Genomic DNA, 21129 nt, shown 5'->3' with positions numbered 1-21129 from the left:
TTTTGACATCATACTGCAGTGGTTCTACTCATCCCAATTGTGAGGATCCATTTCCTGTTTTAAAGGTTGTTCCTGATCTGAAAATCACACGGGGCCACTTTTGGATTTGGGAAATGTTCTTAATGAGAGGCTGAATGTACTTAAAGGTAAGACCCTGTATAATATGCTGGTAAAAATCCTGAATAAAGAAAAACTGAGTGGTCAGACTGATACACCCTGGAGAGCACAGCTGGTCTTGGGGGAGAATGTGAAGCCAGTCTGGAGGGGTTTATACAAACCACCATTAATTAAAAAAGCTGGTGATCTGCAGTGGAGGGTCTTGCATGGCATAGTGGCGGTCAGTGCTTTTGTTTCTGTGCTAGACCCTAATGTGAATGACAACTGTCCCTATTGTGCCCAGAGAGAAACAGTTTTTCATTGCTTTTCAGAATGTGTGAGGCTTACACCCCTGTTCCTGCTACTAGACCGCTTGTTTTTGGTTCCAAACACAGCAACGTGTAAAATATAAATGTCAACTCTTAAACTTCATTGCAGGGCAGACAAAAATGGCTGTCTATGTGAGCCGGGAAAAAAAAGAGAATTAAAGAGTGTATAGAATGTCATGTTGAACTGTTGTTTAGCAGGATGGTGAAGGCCAGGATAAGAGTAGACTTCAATTATTACAAGGCAGTGAAAGATCTGGACACATTCACAACTTTGTGGTGTTTTAAAGGGCTGCTGTGTTCCACCATAAAGGATGAGCTGGTTTTTCTGCAGAGCAGGAAAAAAGGGGTCTTACCTGTTAGTTATTTTTTGAGTTGTTGTTGAAGGATTGTTTTTGGGATTGTTAAAAGATGCTTATTGAGTTTTTGTACTTCGACATGTATTGTTTGTGTTTAGAAAGATTTCAAGTCTGTTTTTTGTTAGATTTTTTTGTTAAAGACTTGCTTTAAAATTCAAATTCTCTCTGTCTCTCACTCTTTCTCACCCTCTCTCTCTCACTCTCTCACACTCTCTTTCTCACTCTCTCTCGCTTTCTCTATCTTGTGCTCTCTCTCTCACTCCTCCCCACTCACTCTCTCTCTCACTCTCTCTCACGCTCTCTCTCTCACACTCAGTTCAATTCAATTAAATTCAGTGATGCTTTATTGGCATGACTGCATTAATTACAATGTTGCCAAAGCAAAACAAGTTAACAGAGTACTGAACAAAAAAATAAGTAAATAAAATGAATGGAAGAAGGAACCGATAGATCTGGCAGAAACATAGAACAGCGCTTGAACAGCAGCTGACAGTGTTTTGGTCACTCACTGACCCTTACGCTGTGGCATTCTGACACATATTGTGATGCAAGGTGTGACCTTTGACCCTTTCCTAAAATAAGTGGCCATTGTTCTTTCTCATCCAGGAGTAAAACATCTGGAATCTGGTTTTCAAATTTCTCCTGGTATTTTTCTCTTGTTCTGGAATTTCTCACAATTTAGCAGGAAGTGCATCTCTGTCTCCACCTCACCTGCCGGACACTGACCACATATTGTGGCGAACGTAGAAGTAGTGACAAAGGTAACCTTTCAGTCTCCTTTATTGAACTCACGCAGAGACAGGAACTTAAGAGAAATGCGACGAAATACATGGGTGTTAATCTACCTGAATAACAATGCTGATCATGGTTTCAGTACCAAAGCTACGCAACACAACAGAACGACAACTACAATTACACCACACCAAATACTAATCACATAAACACATAAAACCCTTGCAAAACATTTAATAACATAACTGACAATCTGAACGCAGTGCCTGATGGGTAAAACAGGAGGGCACAATTCTAACGGGGTAGCCTCTTCTCTACATTACCCCCTCCAGCGTGTCGCCTGTCCTCAGCCGACAACAAAGTCCCTATAGCGAAGGGGAAGCCGTCTCCGCCGCCGCGGGGGCACGGGCCCCTGTTCCCCACTGTCCGTCCGGTTGGTAGGGCCTGTGGGTGTAGGAGGGCCGTCCCGGGTGGACTAAACTGATCTACAGGTTCTTCAGCCAAGGGGCGGTAAGGTGCCAAACAGAACTACCACCCGCCCCCGGACACACAGTTTCACCCGGTACACAACTTCCGAAAGCTGCTCCAACACCTCACAGTGTCACGGCCCGCCCACCCCGCGCCGTGGCCCGCCCACCCCGCGCCGTGGCCCGCCCACCTCGCGTCGTGGCCCGCCCACCCCGCGCCGGCAGCCAATCAGCTCGTCAGGGCTGGGCTTAAGTTTGCTGGTCTCCCAGCGCCCGTTGTCAGTTTGTGCCATAACCTCCTGGCAGGAGTGGTTACTCTTCCCTCCCGGTGCGTTTCTCTCAGAGTTTATCTCAGCCCTTGGTTTACGGTTTTCTTTGCAAAGTTTCCCCGCGGAAGTATCCTGCCGTGTTCCCAGTTTGGATTACCCGTGAGTTTTTTTTTCCTTGGACTTCCATTCTTGTCGCTCATTGCCCTCCTGTGTTTGACCGTTGTACGAGCAAGGAATAAAGTAAGCCAGTTTCGGCTAACCCCATCTCTGTCTGGTGTCGTGCGCTTGGGGTCTTCCACAAACCCCAACAGTACGAACTGACCATGACGACCCCAGCCGACACAGAGAGCGTACCGGCCAGCCCGCTTCGAGCGGCTCCCATCAGACACATCCAACTGACCAACTCCCACATCCAGCAGCTAGAGGCGGCCTCTGTTGCTGTGAGGGATCTTCAGACTCGGGTCCAGCCCCTCCAGGCCTGTGTGGGTAACCTAACGAGCCAGCAGGCGGCGTTGGTGAGCCAACAACCAGAGATCCTGCGGCAGTTGCAGAACATCATGGCGGCTCTCACCATCCAGCCACCGGGCCAACCTGCCCCTGGAGTCGTGGGTAACCCGCCCCCTGGCCCGCTGCCCCAGTTAACCTTGTGGGGCTCAACCCAGTTCCCCGGGAGCCCTGCCTCTCCAGCCCACGACCGTTTGATGGCGACTTTGAGACCTGTGCCACGTTCATCATGCAGTGTGAGCTGGTCTTCCTGCACCAACCCAGCATGTTCACGTCTGGTGCTGCCCGGGTCGCTTACATGACCAACCTGCTCACAGGCCGAGCAGCTCAGTGGGCCACTGCTTCCTGGTCCATGAAGGCCAGTTTCTGCCTCACCTACGAGGACTTGTGGCTTGTCAGTACTGTTGAGTGAACTAAGTCTTGAGGCTGTGGCTTGTCAGTACTGTTGAGTGAACTAAGTCTTGAGGCTGTGGCTTGTCGGTATTGTTGGGTGGACTAAGTCTTGAGGCTGTGGCTTGTCAGTATTGTTGAGTGAACTAAGTCTTGGGGCTGTGGCTTGTCAGTATTGTTGAGTGAACTAAGTCTTGAGGCTGTGGCTTGTCAGTACTGTTGAGTGAACTAAGTCTTGAGGCTGTGGCTTGTCGGTATTGTTGGGTGGACTAAGTCTTGAGGCTGTGGCTTGTCAGTATTGTTGAGTGAACTAAGTCTTGGGGCTGTGGCTTGTCAGTATTGTTGAGTGAACTAAGTCTTGAGGCTGTGGCTTGTCAGTACTGTTGAGTGAACTAAGTCTTGAGGCTGTGGCTTGTCAGTATTGTTGAGTGAACTAAGTCTTGAGGCTGTGGCTTGTCAGTATTGTTGAGTGAACTAAGTCTTGAGCCTGTGGGTTGTCAGTATTGTTGAGTGAACTAAGTCTTGAGGCTGTGGCTTGTCAGTATTGTTGAGTGAACTAAGTCTTGAGGCTGTGGGTTGTCAGTATTGTTGAGTGAACTAAGTCTTCTGGCTGTGGCATTTCAGTATTGTTGGGTGGGACTAAGTCTTGGGGCTGTGGCTTGTCAGTATTGTTGAGTGAACTAAGTCTTGAGGCTGTGGCTTGTCAGTATTGTGGAGTGAACTAAGTCTTGAGGCTGTGGCTTGTCAGTATTGTGGAGTGAACTCAGTCTTGAGGCCGTGGCTTGTCAGTATTGTTGAGTGAACTAAGTCTTGAGGCTGTGGCTTGTCAGTACTGTTGAGTGAACTAAGTCTTGAGGCTGTGGCTTGTCAGTATTGTTGAGTGAACTAAGTCTTGAGGCTGTGGCTTGTCAGTATTGTTGAGTGAACTAAGTCTTGGGGCTGTGGCTTGTCAGTATTGTTGAGTGAACTAAGTCTTGAGGCTGTGGCTTGTCAGTACTGTTGAGTGAACTAAGTCTTGAGGCTGTGGCTTGTCAGTATTGTTGAGTGAACTAAGTCTTGAGGCTGTGGCTTGTCAGTATTGTTGAGTGAACTAAGTCTTGAGCCTGTGGGTTGTCAGTATTGTTGAGTGAACTAAGTCTTGAGGCTGTGGCTTGTCAGTATTGTTGAGTGAACTAAGTCTTGAGGCTGTGGGTTGTCAGTATTGTTGAGTGAACTAAGTCTTCTGGCTGTGGCATTTCAGTATTGTTGGGTGGACTAAGTCTTGGGGCTGTGGCTTGTCAGTATTGTTGAGTGAACTAAGTCTTGAGGCTGTGGCTTGTCAGTATTGTGGAGTGAACTAAGTCTTGAGGCTGTGGCTTGTCAGTATTGTGGAGTGAACTCAGTCTTGAGGCCGTGGCTTGTCAGTATTGTTGAGTGAACTAAGTCTTCTGGCTGTGGCATTTCAGTATTGTTGGGTGGACTAAGTATTGGGGCTGTGGCTTGTCAGTATTGTTGAGTGAACTAAGTCTTGAGACTGTGGCTTGTCAGTATTGTTGAGTGAACTAAGTCTTGAGGCTGTGGCTTGTCAGTATTGTTGAGTGAACTAAGTCTTGAGGCTGTGGCTTGTCAGTACTGTTGAGTGAACTAAGTCTTGAGGCTGTGGCTTGTCAGTATCGTTGAGTGAACTAAGTCTTGAGGCTGTGGCTTGTCAGTATTGTTGAGTGAACTAAGTCTTGAGGCTGTGGATTGTCAGTACTGTTGAGTGAACTAAGTCTTGAGGCTGTGGCTTGTCAGTATTGTTGAGTGAACTAAGTCTTGAGGCTGTGGGTTGTCAGTACTGTTGAGTGAACTAAGTCTTGAGGCTCTGGCTTGTCAGTATTGTTGAGTGGACTAAGTCTTGAGGCTGTGGCTTGTCAGTATTGTTGAGTGAACTAAGTCTTGGGGCTGTGGGTTGTCAGTATTGTTGAGTGAACTAAGTCTTGAGGCTGTTGCTTGTCAGTATTGTTGAGTGAACTAAGTGTTGAGGCCGTGGCTTGTCAGTATTGTTGAGTGAATTAAGTCTTGTGGCTGTGGCATTTCAGTATTGTTGGGTGGACTAAGTCTTGGGGCTGTGGTATTTCAGTATTGTTGGGTGGACTAAGTCTTGGGGCTGTGGCTTGTCAGTATTGTTGAGTGAACTAAGTCTTGGGGCTGTGGCTTGTCAGTATTGTTGAGTGAACTAAGTCTTGAGGCTGTTGCTTGTCAGTATTGTTGGGTGAACTAAGTCTTCTGGCTGTGGCATTTCAGTATTGTTGGGTGGACTAAGTCTTGGGGCTGTGGTATTTCAGTATTGTTGGGTGGACTAAGTCTTGGGGCTGTGGCTTGTCAGTATTGTTGAGTGAACTAAGTCTTGAGGCTGTGGCTTGTCAGTATTGTTGGGTGGACTAAGTCTTGGGGCTGTGGCTTGTCAGTATTGTTGAGTGAACTAAGTCTTGAGGCTGTGGCTTGTCAGTATTGTTGAGTGAACTAAGTCTTGAGGCTGTGGCTTGTCAGTATTGTTGAGTGAACTAAGTCTTGAGGCTGTGGCTTGTCAGTATTGTTGAGTGAACTAAGTCTTGGGGCTGTGGCTTGTCAGTATTGTTGGGTGGACTAAGTCTTGGGGCTGTGGTATTTCAGTATTGTTGGGTGGACTAAGTCTTGAGGCTGTGGCTTGTCAGTACTGTTGGGTGAACTAAGCGTCAGGACCAGATGGCAGAGGGGGCTGTTTTCTTTGGTCGACTCTTGGCATGTCAGGGCTTTGTGATGGTGTGAGTGGGGGTCACTGTTTTTTACATGTGATGCCTCTTCTGAGTTGTGATTAATAATGGGAGTTGACCTCATTCTGCCCTGCATGCGTTGCTTGTTGTTTTTCTTTGTACATGCAAAATGTTCTTGCAAAACTCTGCATGCAGGGTTTCAGCTGGGCGTTTGTCCCATTTTGCAAAGTTCTGATTTGTAAGTGGACCCCACACTTCACTGCCATGGAGGGCAACTGGTCCCATTACTGATTCAAACAGTTTAAGCCAAATTCTAATTGGGATTTCAGTGTAAATCTGTCGTTTTATGGCATAAACAGCCCCCGTGCTTTCTCTCCCAGTTCATCCACAGCAGGATCAGAGTGTCCCGTGGGACTTCTTTCCAGGCCTAAATGATTAACGGTGTTGTGAGGAGGATTCTACTGGTTGTTCCCTTGAGTGAGATTGGATGTAGTTCCCTGAGTTTCGGATCTTTTTTGGAATATCATGGTTCTCATCTTTTCCGTGTTTACTGCCAGGGCCCAGGTCTGGCAGAGTGGTCCAGCAGATTCAGGTTCTGCTGTAGCCCTTGGAGAGTGGGCGACACCAGCACCGGGTCATGTGTGTAGAGCAGGAGTTTGACTTCTGTGTCATACAGGATAAGACCAGGTGTGGCAGATCGCTCCAACTTAGGGGCCAGCTCGTTAACATAGTATATGTTAAATAGCGTTGGGCTTAAGTTGCAACCTTGCTTTACCCGCGTCTCTGGCTGAATGAGTGTGTTCTTTTGTTGCCAGTGTGATGCTGCATTTATTGTGTGTGCGCATTGACTTAAGTACGTTGTGTGTTTTACCCCCTACACCACTTTCAAGAACTTTGTAAGAACAAAAAAAAGACCTTCGTGCACATTGAATCAAACGCCTTTTGGAACTCTATAAAGCAGGCATATGTGTTCTCTTTTCTTTTTTGGTTAACATGTGTGTCAGTTAGGGTGTGTGTTAGGGTGTGTGTGTGTGTGTGTGTGTGTGTAGGGTGTAAGTGTGTGTGTGAGCTGGATGATAAAGAGATGATTGTGTTTGAGTATCAGCTGTTGGACTGTAATGTATTCTGAATACATGCACCTTTTTAAAATCAAACCTCTTCTCCCTCGCTCTCCCTCACTCTCTCCCCCCCTCTCTCTCCCTCCCCCCTCTCTCCCTCTCTCTTCCCTCGCTCTCCCTCCCTCTCGCTCTCCCTCCCTCTCTCTCTCCCTCTCTCCTCCCTCGCTCTCCCTCCCTCTCTCCCTCCCTCTCCCTCTCTCCCTCTCTTCCCTCTCTCTCTCTCTCCCTCCCTCTCTCTCTCTCCCTCTCTTCTCCCTCTCTCCCTCTCCCTCTCTCTCTCTCTCCCTCCCTCTCTCCCTCCCTCTCTCCCTCCCTCTCTTCTCCCTCTCTCCCTCTCCCTCTCTCTCTCTCTCCCTCCCTCTCTCTCTCTCCCTCTCTTCTCCCTCTCTCCCTCTCCCTCTCTCTCTCTCTCCCTCCCTCTCTCTCCCTCCCTCTCTCTCTCTCCCTCTCTTCTCCCTTTCTCTCTCACACACACACCCATCCACACATGCGTGCCTACACACACAGATATAGCCAATACATGTACACACACTCACACACATGCAAGCACTCTAACTCACTCATGTATCTAGACGGATCTTACACACACACACACACACACACACACACACTCACACACTTATACTGACATTCACGTACTAGCCAGTACACTTGCGCACTTACTCATGCACACACTCAAACACACTGCACACACATGCTTAAGTAATTAAACACTGAGATAGACACACACACACACACACACACACACACACACACACACACACACACACACACACACACACGCTGGGCCCCCTGTAACTGCCCTGATCCCCTCTGCTCTATGTTGAAGGATGAGGTGCAGAAAGAAGGGCCCCCCAGCCAATCAACTGCTCTGTCACGTTGATTTTGAAGGGTCAGTGCAACACAATGAGCAGGCTTCTCCTGTTGTGACCCCCACATTCACACACACACACACACACACACACACACACACACACACACACACACACACACACACACACACACACACGTGTCTACTGGTCATATTCACACCAACATACTAACCTATACATGTACATGTCATATACTCTATATACGTATAACCTATATATGTGCACGTTATATACTCTATATACGTATAACCTATACATGTACACGTTATATACTCTATATACGTATAACCTATATATGTACACGTTATATACTCTATATGCGTATAACCTATATATGTACACGTTTATATACTCTATATACGTATAACCTATATATGTACACGTTATATACTCTATATATGTATAACCTATATATGTACACGTTATATACTCTATATGCGTATAACCTATATATGTACACGTTATATACTCTATATACGTATAACCTATATATGTACACTTTATATACTCGATATACGTATAACCTATATATGTACACTTTATATACTCTATACGTATAACCTATATATGTACACGTTATATACTCTATAGACATATAACCTATATATGTATGTTATATACTCTATATATGTATAACCTATATATGTACACGTTATATACTCTATATACGTATAACCTATATATGTACACTTTATATACTCTATATACGTATAACCTATATATGTACACGTTATATACTCTATATACGTATAACCTATATATGTACACTTTATATACTCTATATACGTATAACCTATATATGTACACTTTATATAGTTTATATACGCATAACCTATACTATATGTACACTTTATATAGTTTATATATGTATAACCTATATATGTACACTTTCACTGGTGGTCTGGCCAGAAGCAAGAGCCTCTCATGGTTGTGGTGATTCAGAACCTTCAGAAAAAGTTTGTTCTAGCTTTTGCCGCCCCTCCTCCCCAGAAGTTGGTCCACCCCAAGGACCAGGTCCGCCGGCCCAAACAGAGCAATATAGTGTAGCTTTTGAGTACCAGGAGGATTGCCGTGACTTGTACATTGGGGAAACTAAACAGATGCTGGCCAAGAGGATGGCACAACACAGGAGAGCTAACACATCAGGCCAGGACTCCACAGTCCACACCAGGGGGGGGTGGGCAGTCTTATCCAGAAAGGGCCGGTGTGGGTGAAGGTTTTTGTTCCAACCAAGCAGTTACACACCTGCGTCTCCTGATCAAGTTCCTCAGCAAAGACGCTACTGGTTGATTAGAGGGATCAGGTGTGTAACTGCTTGGTTGGAACAAAAACCTGCACCCACACCGGCCCTTCCTGGATAAGACTGCCCACCCCTGGTCTACACCATCTACAAGCCAGTGGCCACTCTTCCAAGGTGCAGGATGTGCACATCCTTGATTGGGAGGAACGCTGGCTGGAACGGCAGTCAAACAGGCCATCTATGTGAAGAGGGAACGTCCATCCCTGAACCGGGGGGGGGGGGGGTCTAAGAGTACATCTGTCGCCATCTTACAATGTTGTGTTGCAACTATCTATTCCCCAATCCTCTGTGAATAGTACACATGGTCATTTTAACTCTACTTACTGGCCACACCCATATTTGCATATGAAACCGGTCTGTCTTGATGCATGCCCAATAATCCAGGCAAGAAACGGACCGTTGGTTCCGGCCGTCGTGCCACTGTCTGGTTTATAAGGTTGGGATTCCTGCAGGCAGTTGTGTCCTGTAAAGAGGCGTCTAGCTGAGCTGTGTTGTTATTGCCACGCAGAGCCTTTTGTGTGTTCGTTACGGGAGCGCGCGGAGACTGCGTGGCGTGGAGAGGTGGCGCAGAGGCACTGCCTTGTCGTTACGGGAGCGCGCGGAGACTGCGTGGCGTGGAGAGGTGGCGCAGAGGCACAGCCTTGTCGTTACGGGAGCGCGCGGAGACTGCGTGGCGTGGAGAGGTGGCGCAGAGGCACTGCCTTGTCGTTACGGGAGCGCGCGGAGACTGCGTGGCGTGGAGAGGTGGCGCAGAGGCACTGCCTTGTCGTTACGGGAGCGCGCGGAGACTGCGTGGCGTGGAGAGGTGGCGCAGAGGCACGGCCTTGTCGTTAAGGGAGCGCGCGGAGACTGCGTGGCGTGGAGAGGTGGCGCAGGTGATGCTGAAACGTGTCTCTCATGAACGTTGTGTCCAGATGGACTTATCCACCTGTCCTCTGGGATTTATTTAAATTAGATAAACGGTTTTGTGTGCGATGGAGGGTTGGGAAACAAGAGAGAAAGGGTGGGAGGATGGTAGAGCGCATAGAAGGGACTGTATATGCATATAAAAATGTAAATGAGTTACATAAATTAAAACTAAAACAACAAAAATGAGTCATGAACGGCGGAAGTTGAGACGGAGCAGCTGTTGACGCGCTGTGTTGTGGGTGTCATAGCGCCGTGCGGGCGCTAGAGGGCGCGCCAATATTATAACTGAAGTGACCAGCAGAGTGTCGTCTTCTTTCCCGTCGTTGGCTTCGTCTCCACTTCCTGGTCTCGTCTCCACTTCCTGGTCTCGTCCGCCGGACTTGGTGGACCGTGTTGCGTTGCGGCTGTTGTTCTCGGGTTTCCAGAAGACGGGATGAGGCCGCAGGCGCGAGTGTGAGGCCGCGGCCCCGGGCAGAGCGGGACGGTAGGTTGGTGTGTGTCGGGGGGAGCCCGGCTCCGGCGTGCTGGCCTGCTGTCTGAACGGCGTTACGTGGCCACGGCGCCGTAGCGGACATGTAGTGCGGACTGCTGTCTCCGCTCAGACCGCATCGCGCCTCACTTAGTGCTGGTCTACAGCGTCCTTGGTGCTCCGCTGTTGACAGAGTCACGGCATAGCGTCAAGAGGACCGGCAGCGGCTCTTAAACAGGACCACTACGGTGCCGGTCTGTCGAAGACAAAGCACGCAGAGCAGGAAACCTAAAACCAGAACCGAATACCCGTTTAAAGGCTGAGGGCTGAGTAGCGGACACGTCGCTGTAGCTTCACATTACATCTCTCCCTCTCTCTCTCTCTCTCTCTCTCTCTCTCTCTCTCTCCCTCTCCCTCTCTCCTTCCCCCCCCCCCTCTCTCTCTGTCCGCTTGTTTCCCCACAGCGCCACGTCACTGATCGATGAAGGGCGCGCGCAGCGGGACCCGTCCGGTTCACACGCGCTGTGTTTAAACCCAGTAACACACAGTAATAACGCCTATTTATAACGAGCCACCCACCGAGCCACCGACAGCCGCCCATCATGACGGCGTCCAACTGGGGTCTGATCATGAACGTGGTCAACAGCATCGTGGGCGTCAGCGTGCTGACCATGCCCTTCTGTTTCAAACAGGTATGATTCAATAGTTATGATTCAAACAGGTATGATTCAACAGGTATGATTCAAACATGTATGATTCAATAGTTATGATTCAAACAGGTATGATTCAATAGTTATGATTCAAACAGGTATGATTCAATAGTTATGATTCAAACAGGTATGATTCAACAGGTATGATTCAAACAGGTATGATTCAAACAGGTATGATTCAATAGTTATGATTCAAACAGGTATGATTCAACAGGTATGATTTAACAGATATGATTCAACAGGTATTATTTAACAGGTATGTTTCAACAGGTATGATTTAACAGATATGATTCAACAGGTATGATTTAACAGGTATGATTCAAACAGGTATGTTTCAACAGGTATGATTTAACAGATATGATTCAACAGATATGATTCAAACAGGTATGATTCAACAGGTATGATTTAACAGATATGATTCAACAGATATGATTCATCGGGTATGATTCAACAGGTATGATTTAACAGGTATGATTCAACAGATATGATTCATCAGGTATGATTCAACAGGTATGATTCAACAGGTATGATTCAACAGATATGATTCAAACAGGTATGATTCAACAGGTATGATTTAACAGATATGATTCAACAGATATGATTCATCGGGTATGATTCAGACGGGTAACTTGTCCAGTTGTTCCAGTTATTCAGCTTCAGAAGAGGCTGAACTGTGCACACATCCAGAAAACCCTGATGTGGGTGCAAGATAAAAATTGCAACACAACGAAGGAGTGAGGTCTGCACACTGAAATGCTGCCAGTACTTATTTGGTCTGGCACCGTCTGGATCAGGCCTGACTGAGGAAGACCTAATAGATCACAACGTTGGCAGTGATTCAGCCTCCGGTCTGGGAGGTTTTAGACCTGGAACAACAGCCAAATGTAATGAAATAACTTGCAGAATAGGAAGCCAGCAATACTGCTGGTGCCTGAGAACCTGATTTAGAACCGCTGACTTGAACAACTTGGGTTTATTTATGGGTAAAACCTTGCATGAAAGATATTCACATTTCATCTTATTCAAATCAGAAGGAATCACAGCATCAGGAAAATGTGCCTGGGACATTGCTCTGTCCTTTTTGTTGTTGTTGTTTTTTTTTCTTGCTCCATTGTCACCTTTCGGTTCTTTCTGTCTTTCTTTCTGAAATAGTGTGGTATAGTGTTGGGGACACTGTTGTTATTCTTCTGTTCCTGGATGACCCACCAGTCCTGCATGTTCCTGGTCAACACAGCTAGCAGCACTAAACGCAGAACCTATGCGGGCCTAGGTGAGTCAGTGTGTGTGTGTGTGTGTGTGTGTGTGTATATATATATATATATATATATCTAAGCATTATAACCAGTGCACCAAGGTGGCACGGAGAATAAAGAGCCGGTCCTTAAAGTAGCGATCTGGATTTCAGCCCAACATGTCAGTCAGCAAACACTCCTCCTACTGAAGTGTCCTCAGGCAAGACACTGAGCCTCTATCACTTGCATTGCTCATGTCCTATAGTGAATAAGTCATGATAATGATGATAGCCTCATAGTTGCTGTATATGAACAATAAGTCAACATATGCAAGCCTGAAGTTTGAGCTACACTATTAATTAAAACAAATTACTATTTTTGAAGAATTTTATCTTCACTCGCCATCGTCGTATCAAGTTATTCACACGCTGCTCTCCCTTACTTTTTCTACAGCTTTCCATGCCTACGGGAAACCAGGCAAAATGCTGGTAGAGACAAGGTGAGTGAATTTACTACCCCATAAGAGAGTCCTGCACGAGTCCGTTTTTTGAGACCCGCCCCGCCCCTGCCGTACCCGCCCCGCAACCCGCACATATAAACCATTACTTCCGCAACCCGACCCAAGCCGTTGATAAAAGACCCGCGACCCGAAACCCAAAACATGTAGGCCTAATAATAACCATGCAATCAATTAATCACTAAACCTACATGTATTTAGGATTTGTTTTCAGTGTTTTTCAGTAACGTTGACAATTCATGTATCATTCTGGTGCTTTAATTAAACACTTATCACATCCGAGATAAACACTAAAATACTGTTAGAGGACAGCTGTTGCGAGGTGTGCCATGCCATGTCTCGCAGTGCTATGACGCAGGACGCGCTCGTGTAAGCTAAATATGCACAGATTCTATGCAGAGCAACTGCTCATTATATCACGGATTCCTGTTTGTTCAGTTACAACCCTTGTCAGATGTTGTGAATATCAGCTGAATTGCAGTCTATGCAGACCTGATCTCCATGAACGCGTGGTAGGTAAACAAATGGATGCTGACATGAAATGTCAATAGCTTAGCTTTAATGTTATGCTTGACAGGGTCTGTTGATAATATGATAAAATATCTATGAGTACGCCAAAAGCCCCCCAGCCATTGGACTTCACTCTTGGAGAAGAATTGTCGGCAATCTGATAGTCTCCACAAGCTATTTTTGCCTTCAGCTCATCAGCCATTTCAATTTCGAGCGTGCTGCAGCAGCTTAAACGCTTCCGGGCTAACGACCACTGACGGCCGGATATGATTGATGAGGTCAGCGACCCGCCCGCACGTTCCTTTGTTTTACCCGCACCCAAACACGCAAATAAAAGCAAGACAAAATATCCCCCGCTAACGACATTTTTGCGGGTCACCCACCAGGTACCTGCTGGTACCCCACCCAATGCCAGACTCTACCTCATAATTCCCTAAGACCCAGATGTGATGGTGTTGAATTGGTAGTGAACGTCAGCAGGAAGTAGTCCACTGATCTTCAATATTTGAATCTCTGAACTGCTTTCATTAGGCTGACTTAAACATCCACCTAACTACAAGTGACTCTGTCTGTCTGTCTGTCTGTCTCTCGCTCCCTCTCTGTCTGTCTCTCTCTCTCTGTCTGTCTCTGTCTCTCTGCAGCATGATTGGTTTGATGCTGGGGACCTGCATTGCCTTCTATGTTGTGATTGCTGACCTGGGTTCAAACTTCTTTGCCCAGCTGTTGGGTTTGCAGGTTTGTGATCATTCCTTTTTATTTTGAATCTTTGTTTCTCGGTCATTTTATCTTACGAGGAAATTATCGTTTTTTTAGGCCAGACCACTTTTTGGAACTTTTAAGGCTGCTGGTGTCTGTATTTCCACCCATCACTTCATATTGATCATATTTTGAACTCCTTTTACTGTAAAGTATTCTTGTAACTTTTAAAAGGGTTAATGAAGTAGTGTCTTCTCCATGTCCATTTAACTGTGATGCCCATTCCCACACATACACATACACACACACACACACACACAGGTATACTAAATGTCCCAACTGGAAAACTGTTCCCAGGGCCATAAAAAATGTAAAGAAAAAGAACATGGAAGGAAAAAACGTCTGGCTTTATTTTTCACTAATGAACAAAAACATCCAACTGTTTGATCCTGGAGGGGATCTGGGAGCAAACCTGAATTTCAGAATCAAATCTACATTGATGGGGGTGTTAATGTAGATTTGGTTGATTTGGACCCACCAACTTCCGCCATCAACACACAACTAAAAGAAAACATGCGGCGACTCCGGGGTTCAAACCAACACAAACTGTTAGAGGTTGAATGCTTTAACAGCTTCATTACAAATATACACCAAGTCTGGTGATGTTTGGACAAACTGTCATCGATTCATGGCCAAATTTGCACCAGACCCATGCATGTGTTTGGAACTGGTGGCGCCCCCTATTGAGTGATTTCAAAACAGTTTTCCACACGTGGGTTAACACTCTAAAGGAATTGAATGAAGTGCAACTGGAGAAGGTATATATCCGTGAAGTCGTTTTGCCTCTCATCCAAGAGGCTTCATCAGTTCATGCCTTTCTGACGAGACCAAGCTAGTCTGACACCGCATCCCGGTATACTTCAAACCCAGCAACAAACTCCCGACAAAGACTGGTTCATCCCAAAGACCGTGTACCACACACCCAAAAAAGCAGTCTGGTGTATGCTGTACAATACAATGAGGATTGCACTGACCTATACATAGGAGAAACCAAACAACCACTACACAAACGGATGGCCCAACACAGAAGGCCACACTCCTCAGGACAAGACTCAGCAGTCTACCTACACCTAAAGGAGAAGACACACTCCTTCCAGGACAGCAACGTACACATTTTGGACAGGGAAGATAGATGGGTTGAAAGAGGGGTGAAGGAAGCCCTCTATGTGAAACTGGAAAAACCATCTCTCAACAGAGGAGGAGGTCTGCGACACCACTTATCTCCCACTTACAATGCCGTCCTTTCATCTCTACCCAGGAGACTCCAGAAGCCGAGCCTCCAAGAACAACAGTCGCTCACTAATGGCTCCAACCGCTCTCATGACCACTGAAAGGAGCACTAACGAAGTCGAAACTAACACCCCCAACGACCGTCGCTGCTTAACATCAGAGCTATGCACATCAATAGCTCTGATAACGATGGGCGTGGCTAAACATCGGAACACAAAAGAGCCACGCATAGCAATACCTCTGATAATGTCGGTCGTTGCTAAACATCACAACACAAAATCCATGGACATCTATAGCTCTGATAACGACTCCAAAGAGGATAAATATCTGAGTTTCATCAGCAGCCAGTCAGACTAGCTTGGTCTAGTCAGAAAGGTAGGAACTGAGGAAGCCTCTTGGATGAGAGGCGAAACGTCTTCACGGATATATACCAAGTCCACTTGCACTTGATTCAATTCCTTTGGATAACCATGACCTGGATGAATGAGAACATTCACAGACACGTGGGTTAACACTGGACAAACATTTTCTGATTTGTTATGCCATGCACACTTTTTTGCATTTGTAGCACCCTGCGGTGCTTGATTTGAATGAAACCTTCAGGGTATATTTCGGGTACTTGTGTGGACTTACCCTGCAGGTTTTGTGAGGGCTGGCCTAACAGTTGCTGACTTGGGTGTATTTAAGTGCTGAGCCACACCCTTTTGAAGTTCCTTCATCAATATCTTGAAAACTGAACAAGATATCAATAAGCTGTATGCACCATTACATACGCCTGATCCAGTAATGAGCCACAGAACATGTGATAACAATCAGACCTGAACTTTAGACCTACAGTTTAGGAGAACATGTGATAACAATCAGACCTGCTGTATAGGAGATGTCAAGATGTGTTTTTCAAAAGAATCACATTGGCAGAACATCTAGTCAGGTGGGCTTTAGGGTTTTTGAGGGAAATGTGTAGGATTGATAGGTGTTAGTAGCACGTTTTGTGTAAACTGGACTTACATCATAGGGGTTATGACTTTTCAAATTTGACCTTTCATTACAGTGCTCCCGTCAGACTAATTGAAGTCTTATTTCTTGGGCAGCACTTGCACACAACTTCCAGGCAATGGGCAAAATCTTGTGTCTCTGCCTTTTACCATCTCACAGAAATTTGTGCAAACATTTCTGAAGAAAAATAGTAAACCAGCACAAAAATAATGGGGTTTAAGCCCTAAAACCATAAATCTCCCGGAGATGATGAACCTTACCCTGTCATTCTGCCCCCTACAGGTGACGGGCAGTTTCCGTGGGCTGCTGCTGATTGCCGTGTCTCTGTTCATTGTGTTGCCGCTCAGTCTGCAGAGGAACATGATGTCCTCCATCCAGTCCTTCTCCGCCATGGCTCTCATGTTCTACACCCTCTTCATGTTCACGGTGAGTCCACCACTGCACTGTTCCCTGACAGAAACTGCTCGTCAGAGGATAGAGATGTTATGCAGGGTCGTCCTGAGTGGTGGTCCTGGACTCTCATCCTGAGGACTGCTGGCTCTTCATTTCCACTTAATTAATGTACTTAATTATATTCCCCTGTTGGCACCTGGTCTAAAATTACCCAGAATAGAAAACCAGAAGTACTGGTATTCAATGTGAATACCAGCATCCAAAATCCATGTCTGAGATAAACTGTCCCATAACACAAAGACCACAAGTTGTGTTGCTGTAACAGTCATGTGACTATTCACCTGACACTGAATCTCCTACCTGCTTATACATCTGGAGTTGCTCTGCTTAAGCATGGGCTGAATCCTTTACAATGTAGACTTAAAGAGAACGTAAACCCCATACCACATTAGTGAGTTTGCCACCATGTAAAGGTGAAAAACCATCAATAAGGACTAGTTGGGTAGTAGTACCAATTGGTGTAAGTATAGCAGGATAAACATAGCTGTAGATAACATTAATGATGCTCAGCAGCATTGACCGGGTGTTGACAATACTATTGACTGTTTTCAACACTGGCTCATTACTACACCTGAATTAGTAATGTTATCATCTGCAGCTGTGTGTATCAGATATGCTCATGTCACTCACCCCATGTACACCTGGTATTAAAGTGCGATCTGTATCCCGATACGTTATCTGGATAATAAATGAGCCCATCTTGCCTTTGCTTTTACGCCTGGTATTTTTAAAGCATTCTCGTTACCCTCATTGAAGTCGGATCTCTGTCCTTCAGAGAAAAATCTGGGTGTGAGTAATTTGAGGTGGCGGCAAATCAGCTGTGGGGACCGGCCGTTCGGCAAAGTCAACCCGATCATGGGGGCCTCTTGTCGCCCTTGGTCGAAAGTCCCGGTCTGGAGGTCAAAAAAATCCTGGGACAGTTCCCCTGGCCCTGTGGCGTGTCCCTGGTGGTATTCACGGTCAGAGGTTAGAGCGGGGATGATGGCGTTGCACAGGTATGGATGCCAGCACGTTGTACGGATTGCGTTTACACCTACCTAAGATCCGAGCACAATGTGAGCCAGACTACCTCCAGATGTGGTCAGGTAGCTCCGATCACATTCCCATCACAGCGCGTGTACACCTTGCATTTAACGTGCATTTTTCCTTATCTGGATGCAGATCGCATTTAATACGAGGTGTGAATGGGGCCACTTGGTCTCCAGACCAGACCAGCTCTTGTTTTTTCATCTTTAGGTGGAGAAAACTCACTAAAGTGGTACGAGGTTTAGATGCTCTTAAAATGCAAATACACTTTGGCTGTCTGCCTCCAGATGGTAAAGCAGATGTGAAGTATTCAAATCCACCAAGGTACAGCTGTCGTCTGTTTACAATAATCTGTGGTCCATGCTTCAGTGCACACAAATGTCTCTGGTGGCTGTCAGAAGTATTCACCTACTGCACTGAGTGGTTTTACTGCTCCACATCCGTTGTGTTGCACAAAGCTGCGACTGGAAAGCTATTTCCAGACAATGTCCTCATCACTGTGGATGTCAAATAGTGAGGTGGATACAAACTCCAGCTGGTAATTGCAGCTATATTAATGGAAGTGATTCTGTTATGCTGCCTTTCAACATGAGACGCATTGGACACCGTGCTGGATTCTAACATGAGATGTATTGGACACCGTGCTGGATTCTGAAACACAATCCACCTTTCAGTCTGGAATCCCATCAAGATGCATTAAGTAGATCTGGAGAAGACTTCTTTTTTCTTTTTTTTTTCTTTTGGATTTCCCCCCTTTTTCTCCCCAATTATGTCCAGCCAATTGCCCCACTCTTCCGAGCCATCCCGGTCTCTGCTCCACCCCCTCTGCTGATCCAGGAGGGCTGCAGACTACCACATGCCTCCTCCCATACATGTGGAGTCACCAGCCGCTTCTTTTCACCTGACAGTGAGTTTCACCAGGGGGGCGTAGGGCATAGGAGGATCACGCTATTCCCCCCCAGTTCCCCCTCCCCCCCAAAAAGGCGCCCCGACCGACCAGAGGAGGCGCTAGTGCAGCGACCAGGACACACCCACATCTGGCTTCCCACCCACAGACACGGCCAAATGTGTCTGTAGGGATGCCCGACCAAGCCGGAGGTAACACGGATTCGAACCAGCGATCCCCGTGTTGGTAGGCAACGGAATAGACCACCACGCTACCCAGACGCCCCTGACCTGGTAGAAGACTTGTTAACATAAAAGGTCAAATGGGATCAATTTTAGAAAGATGAAATATTCCAAACTGTGACTAAGAGATGAAGCACGAGTAGTAACGGTTTCCTCATGAGACCTTAACATGTGAGGATACTATGTCCAACTGTGTGTCCAACTCTGTCTAACTGTATGTCCAACTGTGTGCCTACACATAAGCTACTTACTGTATTGTCAACAGCATTCACACCAAATAGCCCAAAGTAATTAAGATAATCACATTTTCCAAGAAGCGGAAGAAGTAGAAGTTACTACTGGATGTTAAAAATAAGATATCACATTATCCAAGAAGAAGAATTTGCTACTGGATGTTAAAATTAAGATAATCACATTATCCAAGAAGAAGAAGAAGAAGTTACTACTGGATGTAAAAATTAAGATAATCACATTATCCAAGAAGATGAAGAAGAAGTTACTACTGGATGTTAAAATTAAGATAATCACATTATCCAAGAAGCAGGAGATGAAGCGTGGGGGTGTGAGTACGTATCACATTCAGTCTCTTCTTACTCCTTTATAGCTGACTAGGTTTGTGTATAGCTGCTTTGTTTAAAGTTGTAGGTGTTGTTTTAATTGTTTATTTGTTTATTCTTGTTATTTGTTGTTGTTTCCCTGTGCTGCTGCCCTGCAGCCTCAATAGGCCAACCCTACTCTGTCCAGCTGCTAATTTAATGTCAAATCCTTCATACTGACTTTTTGCTCCACAGCGCCATCATCTGCTGCTTATAGGAATAGACCTGGCCTGGGTCAGGACCACTAACCCTCTAACTGTGACATGTTTCCTTCCTACTATCCTCTCTTCCTTCTCTCCACCCTCTTCCCTCCTCTGTATATTCAAACACTGCATGACCTCCTCTCTCTCTCTCTCTCTCTCTCTCTCTCTCTCTCTCTCTCTCTCTCTCTCTCTCTCTCTCTCTCTCTCGCTTTCTCTCCCATCCTGTGCGGTTCTTTCCTCTCTCACCCCCCCCCCCCTCCTGCTGGTGTTGTAGATAGTATTGTCCTCTCTGCGGTACGGCATTGTGTCTGGCTCCTGGGTGGAGCGCGTTCACCTGTGGCGGCTCAGGGGCGTCATTCAGTGCCTGCCCATAATCGCCACCACCTTCTGCTGTCACCCGTAAGTAACCATGGAAACCACATCCCCTCCTGTAATGAATGACACCCAGGTTGAAGCAGGGGGGCATCGTGGTGATGGTGATGGTTCACCTCCATCCCGATGTCTGTTCATCAGCATTTTCCTCCTCTCATCCAGATGGGGTGTGAGCGGCCTCAGCTCGTCTGTGTGTATGCATCAGTGCATGATACAACTGCATTTTCTGTCCCAACACAACACTGTTGTACAACATGATAACTGGGCCTTATTACACACAAAAACACCAAGCAGTGTAAATGCTCAACAGACACATGTTCTCACAATCAGCGGCACTGCACCAGTCAGTAGTGTCTGCCTGTGTGTCTGCCTGTGTGTCTGCCTGTGTGTGTGTGTGTGTGTGTGTGTGTGTGTGTGTGTGTGTCTGTGTGTGTGTGTGTGTGTGTGTGTGTGTGTGTGTGTGTGTGTGTATACCATGCAGTTTCATGCAGTCAATCAGATTAAGGTGACAGTGTGATTAGGATGTGAACATGCAACATGTCTTCAGTAGTTCCAGTTTGAAGGACTCGTTGGGTGAATTATGGAATGGAAGTTGTAGTGCATGTGACCTGTGTCCAACATTTCGTTAAGACTTTTTGGAAAATGTCTCCATTTCTGGTTTTTCACCCATCTGAGACTTTGGGATATGAAGCTCCTCCATTTTATTTGAACATGGAGATCATTTCAGAGAAGGTGAGATGACACACAACGGTATTGTTGAGCTGCTGGCTCGCGGGATCGGTATCCAAAGATGAGGAAAAGGAGCCGCACACCTGTTTCATCCTGAAGAAGACACCTCCGTCTGAACAAACCACCATTAATACATGTATGGAGTG

General features: G+C 46.3%; 1 protein-coding gene across 3 annotated transcripts in view; it reads left to right on the top strand.

The window, feature by feature from the left end:
* The first annotated feature begins 11026 nt into the window (after positions 1–11026).
* The window catches only part of slc38a10 (solute carrier family 38 member 10), a 59264-nt gene continuing 49161 nt past the window's right edge, over positions 11027–21129 (top strand). For all 3 annotated transcript variants that reach the window (XM_056297055.1, XM_056297054.1, XM_056297053.1), the window contains exons 1-5: positions 11027–11217; positions 12388–12505; positions 12921–12966; positions 14136–14229; positions 16759–16902. In XM_056297055.1, the coding sequence (XP_056153030.1) occupies positions 11128–11217; positions 12388–12505; positions 12921–12966; positions 14136–14229; positions 16759–16902 (492 nt within the window). In that variant the 5' untranslated portion in view covers positions 11027–11127. The remainder of the gene's footprint in view (positions 11218–12387; positions 12506–12920; positions 12967–14135; positions 14230–16758; positions 16903–21129) is intronic.

Source organism: Lampris incognitus, chromosome 17, assembly GCF_029633865.1.
Source record: "Lampris incognitus isolate fLamInc1 chromosome 17, fLamInc1.hap2, whole genome shotgun sequence".
Lineage (NCBI taxonomy): Eukaryota > Metazoa > Chordata > Actinopteri > Lampriformes > Lampridae > Lampris > Lampris incognitus.
Note: the sequence above shows the minus strand (reverse complement) of the source record. Positions and strands in the feature narration are given on the sequence as shown.